General features: G+C 45.8%; 1 protein-coding gene across 1 annotated transcript in view; it reads right to left on the reverse strand.

The window, feature by feature from the left end:
- Nucleotides 1-16,532, reverse strand: part of LOC137322209 (dynein axonemal heavy chain 8-like) — a 1,675,662-nt gene that overhangs the window by 442,252 nt on the left and 1,216,878 nt on the right. The window contains exon 68 of the mRNA XM_067985325.1: nucleotides 15,322-15,444. Within this exon, the coding sequence (XP_067841426.1) occupies nucleotides 15,322-15,444 (123 nt within the window). The remainder of the gene's footprint in view (nucleotides 1-15,321; nucleotides 15,445-16,532) is intronic.

Here is a 16,532-nt window from a genome sequence, read left to right on the forward strand (position 1 = left end):
TGTCCAGGTCCCTCCTGCCCCAGAACTGGTCCCAATGCCCCAGGAATCTGAAGCCCTCCCTCCTGCACCATTTCTCCAACCATGTGTTAACCTGTCTTACCTTACTGCCTCTATCCTCACTGGCACGTGGCACTGGGAGTAATCCAGAGATTACTATCTTTGAGGTCCTGCTCATTAACTTCCTCCCTCGCTCCTGAAACTCTGTCTGTAGGCCCTCAACCCTCTTCCTACCTATGTCATTGGTTCCAACATGGACTTCTGGCTGTTCTCCATCCCACTCCGCGGAATATTCTGCACCCGTTCCATTATATCCTGGCACCAGGGAGGCAACATACATGCGAGACACATGTTGATGATTGCAGAAACGCCTGTCTATCCCCCTGATAAATCGAAAATCCCCTATGACTATTGCATTTCTACGCTATGCAGTCCTTTGCCTCACGGTGCTGCGTATTTGCTGTGGACTGCACTTCTTCGAGGTGTCATCACACTCAGTGGTATTCAGCACCGAAAACCAGTTTGAGAGTGCGACACTCCCAGAGGATTTCTGCACTTCCTGCCTCTTATTACCTTGCCAGATGGCCACCCACTTATTACCTTCTGAGCTCTATGTGACTGTGGGGTGACCATCTCCTGGTGGATCCAGGAAATTCTCAGTCTCCTGTATGCCCTGCAATGACTCCAGCCACTCCTCTAGCTCATTAACCCTGAGCTCGAGCTTGAGCAAACGGAGACGCTTCCTGCACATGTGGTTATCCAGGACACATGAAGCGTTCTGGAGGTCCCATACAGCAGGCAACAGGTCACAGCTGTCCCATTATTTAGATAAAAGTCTATCTATCAATAGTCAGGGATAGTTCCCTTAGATTGGAAAGTAACTAGAATCTATTATTTAGGACATAGTAAAAGGGCACTTAGAAAATCATAATATGATTAGGCAGAGTCAACACAGTTTTAAGAAAGGGAAATTATGTTTGACAAATTTATTAGAGTTTTTTGAGGATGTAACTAGCAGGGTAGATAAGAAGCAACCAGTGGGGATGTAGTATACTTGGATTTTCAAAAGGCATCCGATAAGATGCCACACAAGAGGTTGTTACACAAGATTAGGGCTCATGGGGTAATATATTAACATGGATTGAGAATTGATCAACAGACAGAAAACAGACAGTAGGAATAAACAGGTCATTTTCGGGTTGGCAGCTTGTAACTAGTGAGGTGCCACGAGGATCAGTGCTTGGGCCTCAGCTGAATATAATATATCAATGACTTAGAGGAGGGGACCGAGTGTAATGTATCCAAGTTTGCTGACAATGCAAAGCTAGGTGGGAAAGTAAGCTGAGGAGGATGCAAAGAGGCTGCGAAGGGATATAGACAGGTTTAGTGAGTGAGCAAGAAGGTGGCAGATGGAGTATAATGTGGGGAAATGTGAAATTATCCACTTTGGTAGGAAGAATAGAAAAGCAGAATATTTTTTAAAAGGTGAGAGACTAAGAAATGTTGGTAGTCAGAGGAATTTGGGAGTCCTTATACATGAATCACAGAATGTTAACCTGCAGGTACAGCAAGCTATTAGGAAGACAAATGCTATGTTAGCCTTTATTGCAAAGGGGTTAGAGTATAAGAGTAAGGAGGTCTTACTGCAAATATATAGGGCTCTGGAATACTGTGTACAGTTTTGATTTCCTTATCTAAGGAAGGATATACTTGCCTTTAGAGGGGGTGCAACGAAGGTTCACTAGATTGATTCCTGGGATGAGAGGGTTGTCCTAAGGGGAGAGATCGAGTAGAATGGGCCTATATTCTTTGGAGTTTAGAATAATGAGTGGTGATCTCATTGAAAGATATACAATTCTTAGAGGGCTTGACAGGATAGATGCTGAAAGGCTGTTTATCCTGGCTGGAGAGCCTAGAACTAGGGGCCATGGTCTCAAGATAAAGTCTCCCTGTAAATATCAGGGCCCATATCCCTGTAAGGCCGAGGATGTGGGAACTCCCAGCTCTACGTCTTTGTCAGTGGTCTTGTTTGGGGCAGGCAGAGGCTCCACCTCCAGACATGGCCACAGGAAACTCCTGAGCAAGTCCGGGACCCAGTGAATCAGGCTCCTGATGGGAGTTTGCAGCAGTTCTGATGGATTCCTGCTGAAGATACAGTGGGAATCTCAGAATAACCGAGTAATTTCAGTTCCTTTGTTTATTTAAATTCTTCAAAATCAGTCTTCATTTCTCTAACTGGTCTAACCAACAGCTACTACATTCCACCATTGGTATCTCGACCTTTCAACGATCAAACGTCTTGGCCTTTCTCATTTGATTTCAAATGGAACTCCTACATCTTCTCCTTTGATAAATCTGCCATGAGAAGCTTGGTTTCCTCTTTCATGTTGAATACTTTGTTCCCTCCAACGGCCAGTTACTCTCTAAGACTTGACTAGTGGTCCTATATCTTCAAAGGCAATTCTTGTACCTCAGGTGCGGCTGGACAAGATACAAGCAAAAACTTGTTGTCTGATAGGCAATCTCTGTCATTTCTAACAATTTGTCTCTCCAACACAACCTTTCTTGTCTCTATGTTATCAATACTACTAGGGTCAGTGCTTCTCTGAATTTTGCTCTTTTGTTCCTTCTAAGCTGTCCTACAAGCTCTTTCTTCTCCTTACATCACTACTGTATTTAAATCAAGATTCATCGTGCAGCCTCCTACAGTAACCTATTCTTTTCTAGTACCTCAATTCTGAAAAACTCCTTACCTCCCTCAGTCTTGTCTCCCTCCTATAATCTTCAGGATTTTAAAACCCAAGAAGGTCATCATCCACCAGTACTTCCAAATTAACCTTGTCTTCTCTTTTACTCTTTTCAACCTCAGTGGTGTCCTAAGGTTGGAAAGTTCTGGATTGGTATCCTGAGTGATAACTCTTCTGTTTCTAGTTAACACTTAGAACACAAATGAGGCACGGTGGTAGACTTTCTTCACCTTAGACAATACCTTAGGTTGCTTCTACATTTCAATCTAGTCTGGAGCAATAACTCCACTTGTGATGCAGGAGTAACAACATTCAAGGTCTGGACAACACAAGCATGAATGTGTCAAACATTTTGGCCCTTGATCAAGCTCATAACAGTTGGGCAGATTGTCATTATCTTTCTCATTGTTCTCAGAGACTCTTCTTCCCATTTTTGACCATAGAAGAAATGATTCTAGGACATTCCCTTGCGCTGGAATAGAAAAGCAAGGAACAAACTCAATCCCAGAGATGGGAATAATGGTGATCTAATCCTGCTCTATGTCTAAAGTGTTGAAGGCGTTGAACCTATCTAAGGAGATTACAAGAAATATCATACAGAGACCCTGATCTCACCTTGACATTGATACCCTGGAGCTTTCAAGAGTTGCAGGGAGTGCAATGATAGTGGACACAATGAGGGTGTGTGGGGGGGATGAGGAACCATGCAGGGATCGAGGGCATCCTTCCATGCCTACCTTAATAACTTTTGAAATAGGGATCCTAATCTAGGGATCTTAGCCCTTTGAGTGAGTTGTCCCTAAACTTAACAGTGCAGAAGAGAAACCATATTCTAAGCCTGACTCAACCCAACTTTCTAACTTTAGGACACGACTATAGTTGAAAAGAGCATATGAGATAAATCAATGGATAATAGAGTAATAGAGTCTTTTGATGAAGGAACTTATTATATAGATAAAGAGAATGCATCAGATGTACTGTACATAGACTTTCATAAGTCTTTCGATAAAATGTCTCACAAGAGGCTCGTTAGAAAAATTCAGGCATATGGCATAAGAAGAATGTAGCAGAAGCAAAGAATTAGGTAAATGTGTGTAGCTTGAAGTGGGCAAGGGCTGGAAGTGGTGGACCCCAGGGGTCAGTGCTAGGTCCACTTTTGTTCTCAGTATATAAAGATAATTTGGACTTAGCTATACTGAACACAATCTCAAAATCTGCTAATGACATAAATGTAGCAGGTTTGGCAAACAGGAAGAAGGACTGTGAAAGATCATAAGGAAGTTATAAACAGGTAAGCGAAATGGGCAGACAAGTGGCAATTTAACACCGGATAAATGTGAGGTGAAATGTCAGGTGAAAACGCAAGGAATGGAAGTATATATTCAATGGCAGGATGTTGAAGGGTGCAGATGAACAGAGAGGCCTAGGGTTCAAATACATAATTTGCTGAAATGTGAGTGCAGATCTATAAAGCCATAAAAAAGGCCACAAGCATTTAATTTTTATAAATAGAGAGACAAAGTACAAAAGTAAAGAAATAATAAATTTGTACCAAACATTAATTATGCCCCCCCCCCCATTATAGAAAGGACATTAAAGCCATAGAGAACATACAGCATAGGTTCGCCAGTATGATGCCAAGGATGGGAATCTACAGTTACGAGGAGAGACTTGAGGTACTAGAGCTATTTCCACTCGAGCAGAGAAGGCTAGGAGGAGATTTAATGGAGGTTTTTTTTTAATTTTGAAGAGTTTTGATGGGCTGAATAAGGAAAGATTATTTCTTTTGGTTAGAAAGTCAGAGGGGTCATCAATTTAAAATTGTTACTAAGATACTGAGATTAGGATAAATGGGCTAGAAATTGGGCCATGGAGTGCCCGTTGTTTCAGCACTACGCGCCCTCTTGAAGTGCCAACATGGCGTCTTGGCTGTGCATGCACGATTCTGGTGTGCCATGCGCCGGACGGCATCTTGGTATAGATAGTAGCGCATGTGCAAATACCAAATGCTGGCTGCATTTAAAGTAGGGAGAAAATGGATAAAATCAGTGTGCAACGCTGAATTAAATACATAGACAACATTTTGGAATTTAACGCTCAACTTAACAGTCGTAACCAAGACAATCTGAACATGTCTTAGGGTGCCTGGAGGACCCCCCACCAGCACTATTTAAAGGGACCATGCAGGATTTACAGGTTAGTTGCTGGATTATTGCTTTTGGCTGCTGATTCACTTGCAACTGTTTTTGGAGGTCTCCTAGACTTGAATACTAGGACGTGGGGTCATAGCCTAACATTTAGAGCCAGGACATGCAGGAGTGAAGTTAGGAAATGCTTCTACACACAAAGTATAGGAGAAGGTTGGAACTCTCTTCTGCAAATGGCAGTTGATGCTAAATTGTGAATTCTAAATCTGAGATTGATAGATTTCTGTGAACCAAGGGTTTTTTTTTATTCGTTCATGGGATGTGGGCGTCGCTGGCGAGGCCGGCATTTATTGCCCATCCCTAATTGCCCTTGAGAAGGTGGCGGTGAGCCACCTTCTTGAACCGCTGCAGTCCATGTGGTGAAGGTTCTCCCACAGTGCTGTTAGGGAGTTCCAGGATTTTGACCCAGCGATGATGAAGGAACGGCGATATATTTCCAATTCGGGATGGTGTGTGACTTGGAGGGGAACGTGCAGGTGGTGTTGTTCCCATGTACCTGCTGCTCTTGTCCTTCTAGGTGGTAGAGGTCGCGGGTTTGGGAGGTGCTGTCGAAGAAACCTTGGCGAGTTGCTGCAGTGCATCCTGTGGATGGTACACACTGCAGCCACAGTGTGCCGGTGGTGAAGGGAGTGAATGTTTAGGGTGGTGGATGGGGTGCCAATCAAGCGGGCTGCTTTGTCCTGGATGGTGTCGAGCTTCTTGAGTGTTGTTGGAGCTGCTCTCATCCAGGCAAGTGGAGAGTATTCCATCACACTCCTGACTTGTGCCTTGTAGATGGTGGAAAGGCTTTGGGGAGTGAGGAGGTGAGTCACTCGCTGTAGAATACCCAGCCTCTGACCTGCTCTTGTAGCCACAGTATTTATATGGCTGGTCCAGTTAATATTCTGGTCAATGGTGACCCCCAGGATGTTGATCATATAGAATCATAGAATCATAGAAGTTACAACATGGAAACAGGCCCTTCGGCCCAACATGTCCATGTCGCCCAGTTTATACCACTAAGCTAGTCCCAATTGCCTGCACTTGGCCCATATCCCTTTTTACCCATCTTACCCATGTAACTGTCCAAATGCTTTTTAAAAGACAAAATTGTACCCGCCTCTACTACTGCCTCTGGCAGCTCGTTCCAGACACTCACCACCCTTTGAGTGAAAAAATTGCCCCTCTGGACCCTTTTGTATCTCTCCCCTCTCACCTTAAATCTATGCCCCCTCGTTATAGACTCCCCTACCTTTGGGAAAAGATTTTGACTATCGACCTTATCTATGCCCCTCATTATTTTATAGACTTCTATAAGATCACCCCTTAACCTCCTACTCTCCAGGGAAAAAAGTCCCAGTCTGTCTAACCTCTCCCTGTAAGTCAAACCATCAAGTCCCGGTAGCATCCGAGTAAATCTTTTCTGCACTCTTTCTAGTTTAATAATATCCTTTCTATAATAGGGTGACCAGAACTGTACACAGTACTCCAAGTGTGGCCTCACCAATGCCCTGTACAACTTCAACAAGACATCCCAACTCCTGCATTCAATGTTCTGACCAATGAAACCAAGCATGCCGAATGCCTTCTTCACCACCCTATCCACCTGTGACTCCACTTTCAAGGAGCTATGAATCTGTACTCCTAGATCTCTTTGTTCTATAACTCTCCCCAACGCCCTACCATTAACGGAGTAGGTCCTGGCCCGATTCGATCTACCAAAATGCATCACCTCACATTTATCTAAATTAAACTCCATCTGCCATTCATCGGCCCACTGGCCCAATTGATCAAGATCCCGTTGCAATCCCAGATAACCTTCTTCACTGTCCACAATGCCACCAATCTTGGTGTCATCTGCAAACTTACTAACCATGCCTCCTAAATTCTCATCCAAATCATTAATATAAATAACAAATAACAGCGGACCCAGCACCGATCCCTGAGGCACACCGCTGGACACAGGCATCCAGTTTGAAAAACAACCCTCTACAACCACCCTCTGTCTTCTGTCGTCAAGCCAATTTTGTATCCAATTGGCTACCTCACCTTGGATCCCATGAGATTTAACCTTATGTAACAACCTACCATGCGGTACCTTGTCAAATGCTTTGCTGAAGTCCATGTAGACCACGTCTACTGCACAGCCCTCATCTATCTTCTTGGTTACCCCTTCAAAAAACTCAATCAAATTCGTGAGACATGATTTTCCTCTCACAAAACCATGCTGACTGTTCCTAATTAGTCCCTGCCTCTCCAAATGCCTGTAGATCCTGTCCCTCAGAATACCCTCTAACAACTTACCCACTACAGATGTCAGGCTCACTGGTCTGTAGTTCCCAGGCTTTTCCCTGCCGCCCTTCTTAAACAACGGCACAACATTTGCTACCCTCCAATCTTCAGTCACCTCACCTGTAGCGGTGGATGATTCAAATATCTCTGCTAGGGGACCCGCAATTTCCTCCCTAACCTCCCATAACGTCCTGGGATACATTTCATCAGGTCCCGGAGATTTATCTACCTTGATGCGCGTTAAGACTTCCAGCACCTCCCTCTCTGTAATATGTACACTCCTCAAGACATCACTATTTATTTCCCCAAGTTCCCTAACATCCATGCCTTTCTCAACCGTAAATACCGATGTGAAATATTCATTCAGGATCTCACCCATCTCTTGTGGTTCCGCACATAGATGACCTTGTTGATCCTTAAGAGGCCCTACTCTCTCCCTAGTTACCCTTTTGCCCTTTATGTATTTGTAGAAGCTCTTTGGATTCACCTTTGCCTGATCTGCCAAAGCAATCTCATATCCCCTTTTTGCCCTCCTGATTTCTCTCTTAACTCTACTCCGGCAATCTCTATACTCTTCAAGGGATCCACTTGATCCCAGCTGCCTATGCATGTCATATGCCTCCTTCTTCTTTTTGACTAGTGCCTCAATCTCCCGAGTCATCCAAGGTTCCCTACTTCTACCAGCCTTGCCCTTCACTTTATAAGAAATGTGCTTACCCTGAACCCTGGTTAACACACTTTTGAAAGCCTCCCACTTACCAGACGTCCCTTTGCCTGCCAACAGACTCTCCCAATCAACTTCTGAAAGTTCCTGTCTAATACCATCAAAATTGGCCTTTCCCCAATTTAGAATTTTAACATTTGGGCCAGACCTATCCTTCTCCATAGCTATCTTAAAACTAATGGAATTATGATCACTTGTCCCAAAGTGATCCCTCACTAACACTTCTGTCACCTGCCCTTCCTTATTTCCCAAGAGGAGGTCAAGTTTTGCCCCCTCTCTGGTCAGGCCATCCACATACTGAATGAGAAATTCCTCCTGAATACACTCAACAAATTTCTCTCCATCCAAGCCCCTAATGCTATGGCTGTCCCAGTCAATGTTGGGAAAGTTAAAGTCCCCTACTATTACCACCCTATTTTTCTTGCAGCTGTCTGTAATCTCCTTACATATTTGCTCCTCAATTTCCCGTTGACTATTTGGGGGTCTGTAGTACAATCCTATCAAAGTGATCTCTCCCTTCTTATTTTTCAGTTCTACCCATATAGACTCAGTGGGCGAACCCTCGGATATATCCCCTCTCACTACTGCCGTGATGTTCTCCCTAATCAAGAACGCAACTCCCCCTCCTCTCTTACCTCCTGCTCTATCTTTCCTATAGCATCTGTACCCTGGAACATTGAGCTGCCAGTCCTGCCCCTCCCTTATCCATGTTTCAGTAATAGCTATAACATCCCAGTCCCATGTACCCATCCATGCCCTGAGTTCATCTGCCTTGCCCATCAGACTTCTTGCATTGAAATAAATGCAGTTTAATCTAGACTTCCCTTGGTCTTTGCCCTGCTTTCTCAGACCATCTGTCCGGTCATGTTCTGTACACTCTCCCTTACTGCCTTTTGTTTCTGTCACCATTTTATTTCCCACTGACTTCCTGCATCGGTTCCCATCCCCCTGCCACATGATGGTGGGGGATTCGGCGATGGTAATGCCGTTGAATGTCAAGGGGAGGTGGTTAGACTCTCTCTTGTTGGAGATGGTCATTGCCTGGCACTTGTCTGGCGCGAATGTTACTTGCCACTTATCAGCCCAAGCTTGGATAAGGAACATGGGGCTAAGGCAGGTATATGGAATTAGGTCGCAGATCAACCATGATCTCATTGATTGGCGGAACAGGCTCGAGGGACTAAATGCCACTGCCACTTGCTGCCTCTTGTTATGCGCCACCTTCTCCTGCAAGAGAGCGAGATATCTGTCTGGGTTATGTGCCTGTCATGATTGAAAAGCTGCCAGTGTGAGTGGCCTGTGAGTTGTGGGTATGCGGCTTGCAACAGTGGTAATGTGTCAGGTTGAGAGGAAGCATCTGATTGGCAGAGTTGAGTACTGATTGAAAGAGTCTGTTGGTATGTGGGTGATGGGGGTGTAGTGCGTGGAGCAGTTGGTAGGAGATGCCACTTGACAGTTGACCTCACTCACCTTGACCACTTGTGTCAAAGCATTGAACTTCTTCCCGCACTGCATCCATGTTCATGATGCTGTGCGCCTGGCATTGACTTCGTCCTCCACTGCCTCCCACTGACTTTTGGGCATATGTCTGGAGGCCTCTTGCCCCCCATCCCACCCCCTCACCACACCACCCCCCCCACCCCACTGCGGAGATAGGATGTCCCTCCTTTTGTCCACCTCTTGCATCAAGGTCTCTAGTGCTTCAGCAGAAAATCTTGGTTCATGCACTCTCGCCTGGTACAAACTCAGATGGGCAGATTGGTGAGGTCTGGCATGCAGATTGGAGGATGTGGAATTTCGTAATGAGCAACCTTTATTCAATGTTTTAACATAACTCATTAGTTTATAAACATAGGGACAGGACCTGCATCTGTGTTTAACGTGTGTGTAGAAGCATTTCCTAACTTCACTCCTGCACGTCCTGGCTCTAAATGTTAGGCTATGACCCCACGTCCTCGTATTCAAGTCTAGGAGACCTCCAAAAACAGTTGCAAGTGCGTGTTGCAAGTTCGGACTCCGTGCAGACAGCAGACTGTTATTTTTCGCAAGTAACAGGTAACGGCTACCTTTAAGAGATTTTAAGAGATATCCTCCCTTTTAACGATTGAGGCTCCCCATACTGGTGGAAAGTGCACATTTCCTTGAATCGTCGTGTTAGGCCCAACTTTTAACCCTGCTTGAAGGTGAGTCCTCAGGCCGGACGAATGTCTCATCCTACTTCTGCAGGAAGCACCGGGCGCAAGTTAATAGCGGATCGCGATACCTGCGCCCGGTTTCCGGCCCTATCCAATTTAACCCCCAATAGCTTTGCATTGAGGTTGTATACAGATGTAATGCTTTGCCACAGGGACTTACCAAAATAGCGACAATTGCATCTTTTAACGGAAAATAGGATAAATATTTGAAGCAGAAGATGATTCAGGACTATGGGGAGAATGCGAGGCAGTGCAATTAGTTTTGGATTGCTCCAGCAAAGACCCTGCAGACACAATGGCCTCATTCTGTGCTGCAAATTTCAATGGTTCTGTAGGAAGTAGTAGTGGGTGGTGTCCAGCTTGAGTTTTAAAATCCTGAAGGTTGCAGGAAGAAGGAAAGATTGAAGGAAGTAAGGTGTTCTGAAATTTCGAAGTCCTGGGAAAGAGCAAGTTAAAGTAGGAGATGGTACAATGTCTTGGTTTTAATATGGTGGGATTGAAATGCCACCAGAGGTGACAGAATGGTCAAGTACTTAACAACGTCGGGCAGTGCTAATTAATAGACCTCCCTTGCTAGGCACTGGTTGACACAGACACAGTCACTGGTTGATGGGGATCACCATTGTTTTCCTAAAGCACCAGTACTGGTCAGTAGTGAGGCATCGCCTAATGGGTGCAGATTGAAGAGACTGGAACCGGCTCATGAATTGATCAGTGCCGATCAATACAGGTATAATCAACAATAAGATTCAATTAGCAATAGGTATCAACTAGAACAGCACATGCTGGGTTGTGTCTATCAGGCAAACTTCATGGATGTTAACTGAGTAACAGAGCACTCATTGATGCGAACTAAAAAATGTTTCTGAACAAATGACTAGAAGCAAATGAAGAACCATGACAAATACTTTCAAAATAGTGAGGGTTAAATTGGATCGGGCCGGAAACCGGGCGCGGGTATTGCGATCCGCTATTAACCCACGCCCGGTGCTTCCTGCACAGGCAGGATGAGACATTCGTCCGGCCAGAGGACTTACCTTCAAGCAGCGTTAAAAACGAGGCCTGACACAATGGGCCCGATATTACCAGGGCGGCGGGGGGGGGAGGGGCGATGCGCCCGGTGAAATCAGTCTGCCCCGAACGCAATCGCAGGCTGATTGGATCCACTTACCTGGTTTTCCGGGTTCCCCGCTGCTGAGCTGCGTGGCGGGCGGACTGCACATGCGCAGTAAGGTCTGTCAGCTGGAGGAGCTCTATTTAAAGGGGCAGTCCTCCACTGACTGATGCTGCAAGAAATAGGAAAAATTACAGCATGGAGCAGCCCAGGGGAAAGTTGCTCCCAAGTTAATGATGCCTCACTCCAGCTCTTATTGGATGGGGTGAGGAGGAGGGGGAGGACAGAAATCTTCCCCCCGGCGGGCGGGAGGAAGCGGCCTGCCTCTGCCAACAAGAAGGCCTGGCTCAAGGTGGCAGAGGAGGTCACCAGCACCACCAACATATTGCGCACCTGCATACAGTGCAGGAGGCGCTTCAATGACCTAAGTAGGTCAGCCAAAGTGAGTACACTTACTCATTCCCCTACACCGTCTGCCACATCACCGCCCCCACCCCACACCTCCTTCTGCACTGCCAACACTACTCTGTCACATCACCCCTCACACCCACTCAAAGCTCATCCTCATCTTACCTGCACTTACTCACCTCGCCAGTACTCATCCCGCCACTACCACTCAACCCAATCCTCAGACAATCTCATGGCTCTATCTCATACTCACCCTCTCATGCATCTCTTTCACAGTCAGCCTCACTCAACCTGCCACTACCTGTGCTGCAGCCACAGGGCATGCATCACATATGTGCAGTAGGAAGTGTAAGGCAAACGTGTTGTGAGCATGAAGGGGATGCACAAGGTGTTTGAGGGTTTGTCATGGGTTTTACTTATATTTAATTTCTGACCAACTCACATTACATATTATATTGGCACCACTACTGCCACGCCTTTGCGAATCTTGTCTGGTTTGTGCAATAATGCCCTTTCCTGAGGATCACAATGAAGACCAACACCTGATTCCATCCATTGTGTCACTGCAGAGTGGGTGTAGGTGTATTTGCAGGGCTCTTTTGTGCAGACGACTGAGAGACGTCGGCGATGTCCCCGGTGGCACCCTGGAAGGATGCGGAGGAGAAGTTGTTGAGGGCAGTGGTGACTTTAACAGCGACAGGTAAGAAGATGGTGCTCGGGCCAACTGGGAGCAGCTCGGCATGAAGGAGGCTGCAGATGTCCACGACTACATGTCGAGTGACTCTGAGCCTCCGTGTGCACTGCTGCTCAGAGAGGTCCAGGAAGCTGAACCTCGGTCTGTGTATCCTGTGGCGAGGGTAGTGCCCTCTGTGACGCATCTCTCTCTGCCGTTGTCCTCCCTCCTGCTGTGCAGGTGGATGTGTCACAGCACTGTGTTGTGGAGCTCCACGTGTCAGAGGTGGCCGGCGTGGCCGGCGAGGCTGGTGATGCTGTTCGCCCTCCGAGGAAGTTATGACTGCAGCTACGGCGTCCCCCATCCGGAAGATGTACATCTGAGGGGGTCCGCAAGGTAGGTACATGTCTCTGGACCCAGGGGTAAGTGTGCAAGTTGGTGAATTTTGTTGTTAGGAGGAGGGTGGTGGAGGCCAAACTTTGTCCAAAGTGACAGAGTGGCCTCCTGCGATGAGTGAGGGTCTCCCCCCCACCTGTCAAATGGACCTTTGCAGCTGCCACAGGCTGATGACTGCAACACATCCATTTCAACTGGGAGTGTTTCTCCCAGTACGGGAAACAGTCCCATTTGTTTGTAAAATCCCAACCCTCCTAAAATATCTCGTTAATCAGGTCTCTAAATGACCTGAAATACCAAGATAAATAGCTTAAGTGGCACCCCACTGGCTTTAATTGCCGGCGGGAGTCCCACATGTCAGCGCGTCTGTGGGAAACCCGGAAGTGGGCGTGTTGGAGCCGGGCTCCCGCCCCGCCCCGGGAATCCACGATTTTTGGAGCCCCCCCACCAGGAACACACCCGATCGCGGGTGCTAAAATAGAGCCCAATGATTCAAGGAAATGTGCACTTTCCACCAGCACGGGGAGCCCCAATTTCTTAAAGGGAGGATGTCTCTTAAACTCTCTTAAAGGTAGCCGTTACCTGTTACTTGCGAAAAATAACAGTCTGCTGTCTGCATGGAGTCTGAACGGAGATCAGACATTGTACACGTAAAACACAGATGCAGGTCCTGTCCCTATGTTTACAAATTGATGAGTTATGTTAAAACATTGAATAATTGTTGCGCACTAATAAATCCCACATCCTCCAATCTGCATGTGAGGTTTCACCAAACTGCCAACTGTACCATGCCTGCGAGAATGCAAGGTTTTCTGCTGATGCACTAGAGGCCTTGATGCAAGAAGTGGACAGAAGGAGGGACATCCTATATCTGCAGGGGTGGAAGGTGGGCAAGAGGCCCTCCAGACATATGCCCAAAAGGGAGGCAGCGGTGGACGAAGTCAATGCCAGGCGCACAGCACCACAAATATGGATGTAGTGCAGGAAGAAGTTCAATGCTTTGACACAAGTGGTCAAGGTGAGTGAGGTCAACTGTCAAATACTTCTCCTACCAACTGCCCCACTAGCCGCATCCACTGCTCCACGCACTAAAACCCCCATCACCCACATACCAACAGACTCTTTCCATCAATATTCAACTCTGCCAATCAGATGCTTCATCTCAACCTTACACATTACCTCTGTTGCAAGCCGCACACCCACAACTCAGAGGCCACACACTGGCAGCTATTCAATCATGACAGGCACATCATCCAGACAGATGTTCCGCTTTCTTGCAGGAGAAGGCGGTGCATAACAGGAGGCAGCAAGTAGCAGTGGCATTTAGTCCCTCGAGCCTGTTCCGCCATTCAATGAGATCATGGTTGATCTGTGACCTAACTCCACATGCCCATGTCCCTTAATATTCTTGGTTCACAGAAATCTATCAATCTCAGATTTAACATTCACAATTGTGCTAGCATCAGCTGCCGTCTGTAGAAGAGCATTCCAAACTTCTCCCACCCTTTGCATGTAGAAGCATTTCCTAACTTCACTCCTGCACGTCCTGCCTCTAAATGTTAGGCTATGTCCCGGCATCCTAGTATTTAAGTCTAGGAGACCTCCAAAAACAGTTGCAAATGCATCAACGGCCAGAAGCAATAATCCAGCAACTAACCTGTAAATCCTGCATGGTCCCTTTAACTAGCACTGGTGGGGGGTCCTCCAGGCACTCTTAAGACATATTTACATGGGTCGTGGTTAAGACTGTGCGTTGAGTTCAGCGTTAAGTTCCAAAATGGTGTCTATCACTTTAAATCAGCGTTGCACACTGATTGTATCCATTTTCTCCTTACTTTACATGCAGCCGGCGTTCGGCATTTGCGCATGCGCTACTATCTATTCCAAGATGGCGTCCGGTGCACGCCATGCAAGAAACTTGTGTACGCAGCCAAGACGCAATCTTGGATCTTCAAGAGGCCGCGTAGTGCTGAAACATGGCCCAATTTCTAGCCCAATATCTATTGTTAGAAGTTAGCACTAATAAAAGCTAGAAAACCGTGAACTGGAAACTGACTTTTTGCGGTGAATACAAATTAAAAGTGTTGGGAATACATCAAAATTCTCTTTCTAAAGGATACAACATCAAACCGTTTATGAGGGAAAGCTCTGAATGAAATCTGCAGGTTATATTACCTTGATATTGAACTAAAGTAGAACAAATGCAAAAGAAGGATCTCAAAATCCAAAACATGAAGAAAATTTGTAAAGGAAAGGAAGAAATGGAGAGGACACATCATCTCACCAAATGCTTAATGAGGCAGAAGAAAATGCCGTGAAAACTGTTGGATGACAATGGTGTAGAAAGGGCCAGTGCCTAATGGGCAAGAGGAGGGCTTCAACTGTGCACTTCAAAATTCCCAGAACAAGTGTGCTTGAAAGGATGACTAGATCTGAAGGAGACCGGGAATGTCTACACAAGATAGTGAAATGTAAATATTTAGGGAACTTTATTTTATCTCTTCCCTGCCCTGATTATTCTCTGTGAAAAGCTTGGGTGTGATCATTTTTTTAGCATATATATGATTCGTTAAAGTTTTAAAATCTCACTTTGACCAGGTGTGTCATTGCATCCTTGAAGAAGACGAGATCAAGAAAACCTGATCGGACACCTTCATTATGTTGTGCCTGATAAAACTGCAGTTTTTCAGTCAGGAATTTGTAACTTGGAATCTGGAACACATTCAACACACATTACAACCGTTAGAATATCACAACGATAACATCGTGAAGATAATTAAAAATGAAGGATACCATTGGGCCAATATAGCTCATCCATAGAAACCTACAATGACCCTATCACAGCATTTGCCTTTGAAAATATATTTACAATTCAGCGTACAAGTGATAAAATTCAATTAACTGATTTTCTATTAGATGGCTGCCCAGGCGCCCATGGCACCTGCCTCAAACAGGCGTTAGGCTCCAGGCCTACGCCGTTCAAGATTCTTCAGTAGTCACTGCGGTCTAAGCAGCAACAGGCAACAAAAAAGGTTTTTAAAAAATCATTTCTATGGAGCCCCAGAGGAGCAGGAGTAATCCTTTCGGCTCCGTTGCACTCCTGATGGCCGCAGTCAGCCCCCTTCCCATTGTCCTCCCCCCCTCTCTTCCGGGACTTACCTGAGGACCACTGCTGACGAGGCAGGCTGTCTGAAATTGAATGTTGGCACCTGCAGCTCGCCTAAATTATTGAAATGAGGTTGGACGCCCAATTTTGGGCAAGCCTCGGGTCTTTCAGTTCAGGCTCATGCGTCATCAGTTATGCGTCCAAAAAGCCATAACCAATTTTTAACCCCTTGTCTTTTGTCCATGGAGGGAGTATCATCACTGAGACCAAATCTATTGTCACCTGCCTTTCACACATGCAAATTTTCCAACAGTAGCTCACTAAATGACAATCAGGAGCCAGAACATTAGCTGTGCTTTTTCTCTCTCATATTCCAGGGCCTACTGACTGAGATCAGTTTTCAGGACAAATTGGATATTGAACCTGGGGCCTTCTGGTCTTTAGGGCTTTGTACTGCACTACATGGGCCACCAGGGAAGCTGCATCTGTGGTTTGACAGATTTCTGTATGTTAAATTTGATGCCAGTTTGTACAAATAGATTCAAGTGAAAATTATATATTTTTCTGGAAAAAGAATGGATTGAGAGATATGGTTAAGAAGGCATGTAGGTGAGGTTAATGTTTACCAAAAAGGAATCGGCCTTATCCTTATAAGCACTCAATAGCAGAATTAACAAGATCACTTTAAAGCTGA

The sequence above is a fragment of the Heptranchias perlo genome, chromosome 5, assembly GCF_035084215.1.
Source record: "Heptranchias perlo isolate sHepPer1 chromosome 5, sHepPer1.hap1, whole genome shotgun sequence".
NCBI lineage: Eukaryota > Metazoa > Chordata > Chondrichthyes > Hexanchiformes > Hexanchidae > Heptranchias > Heptranchias perlo.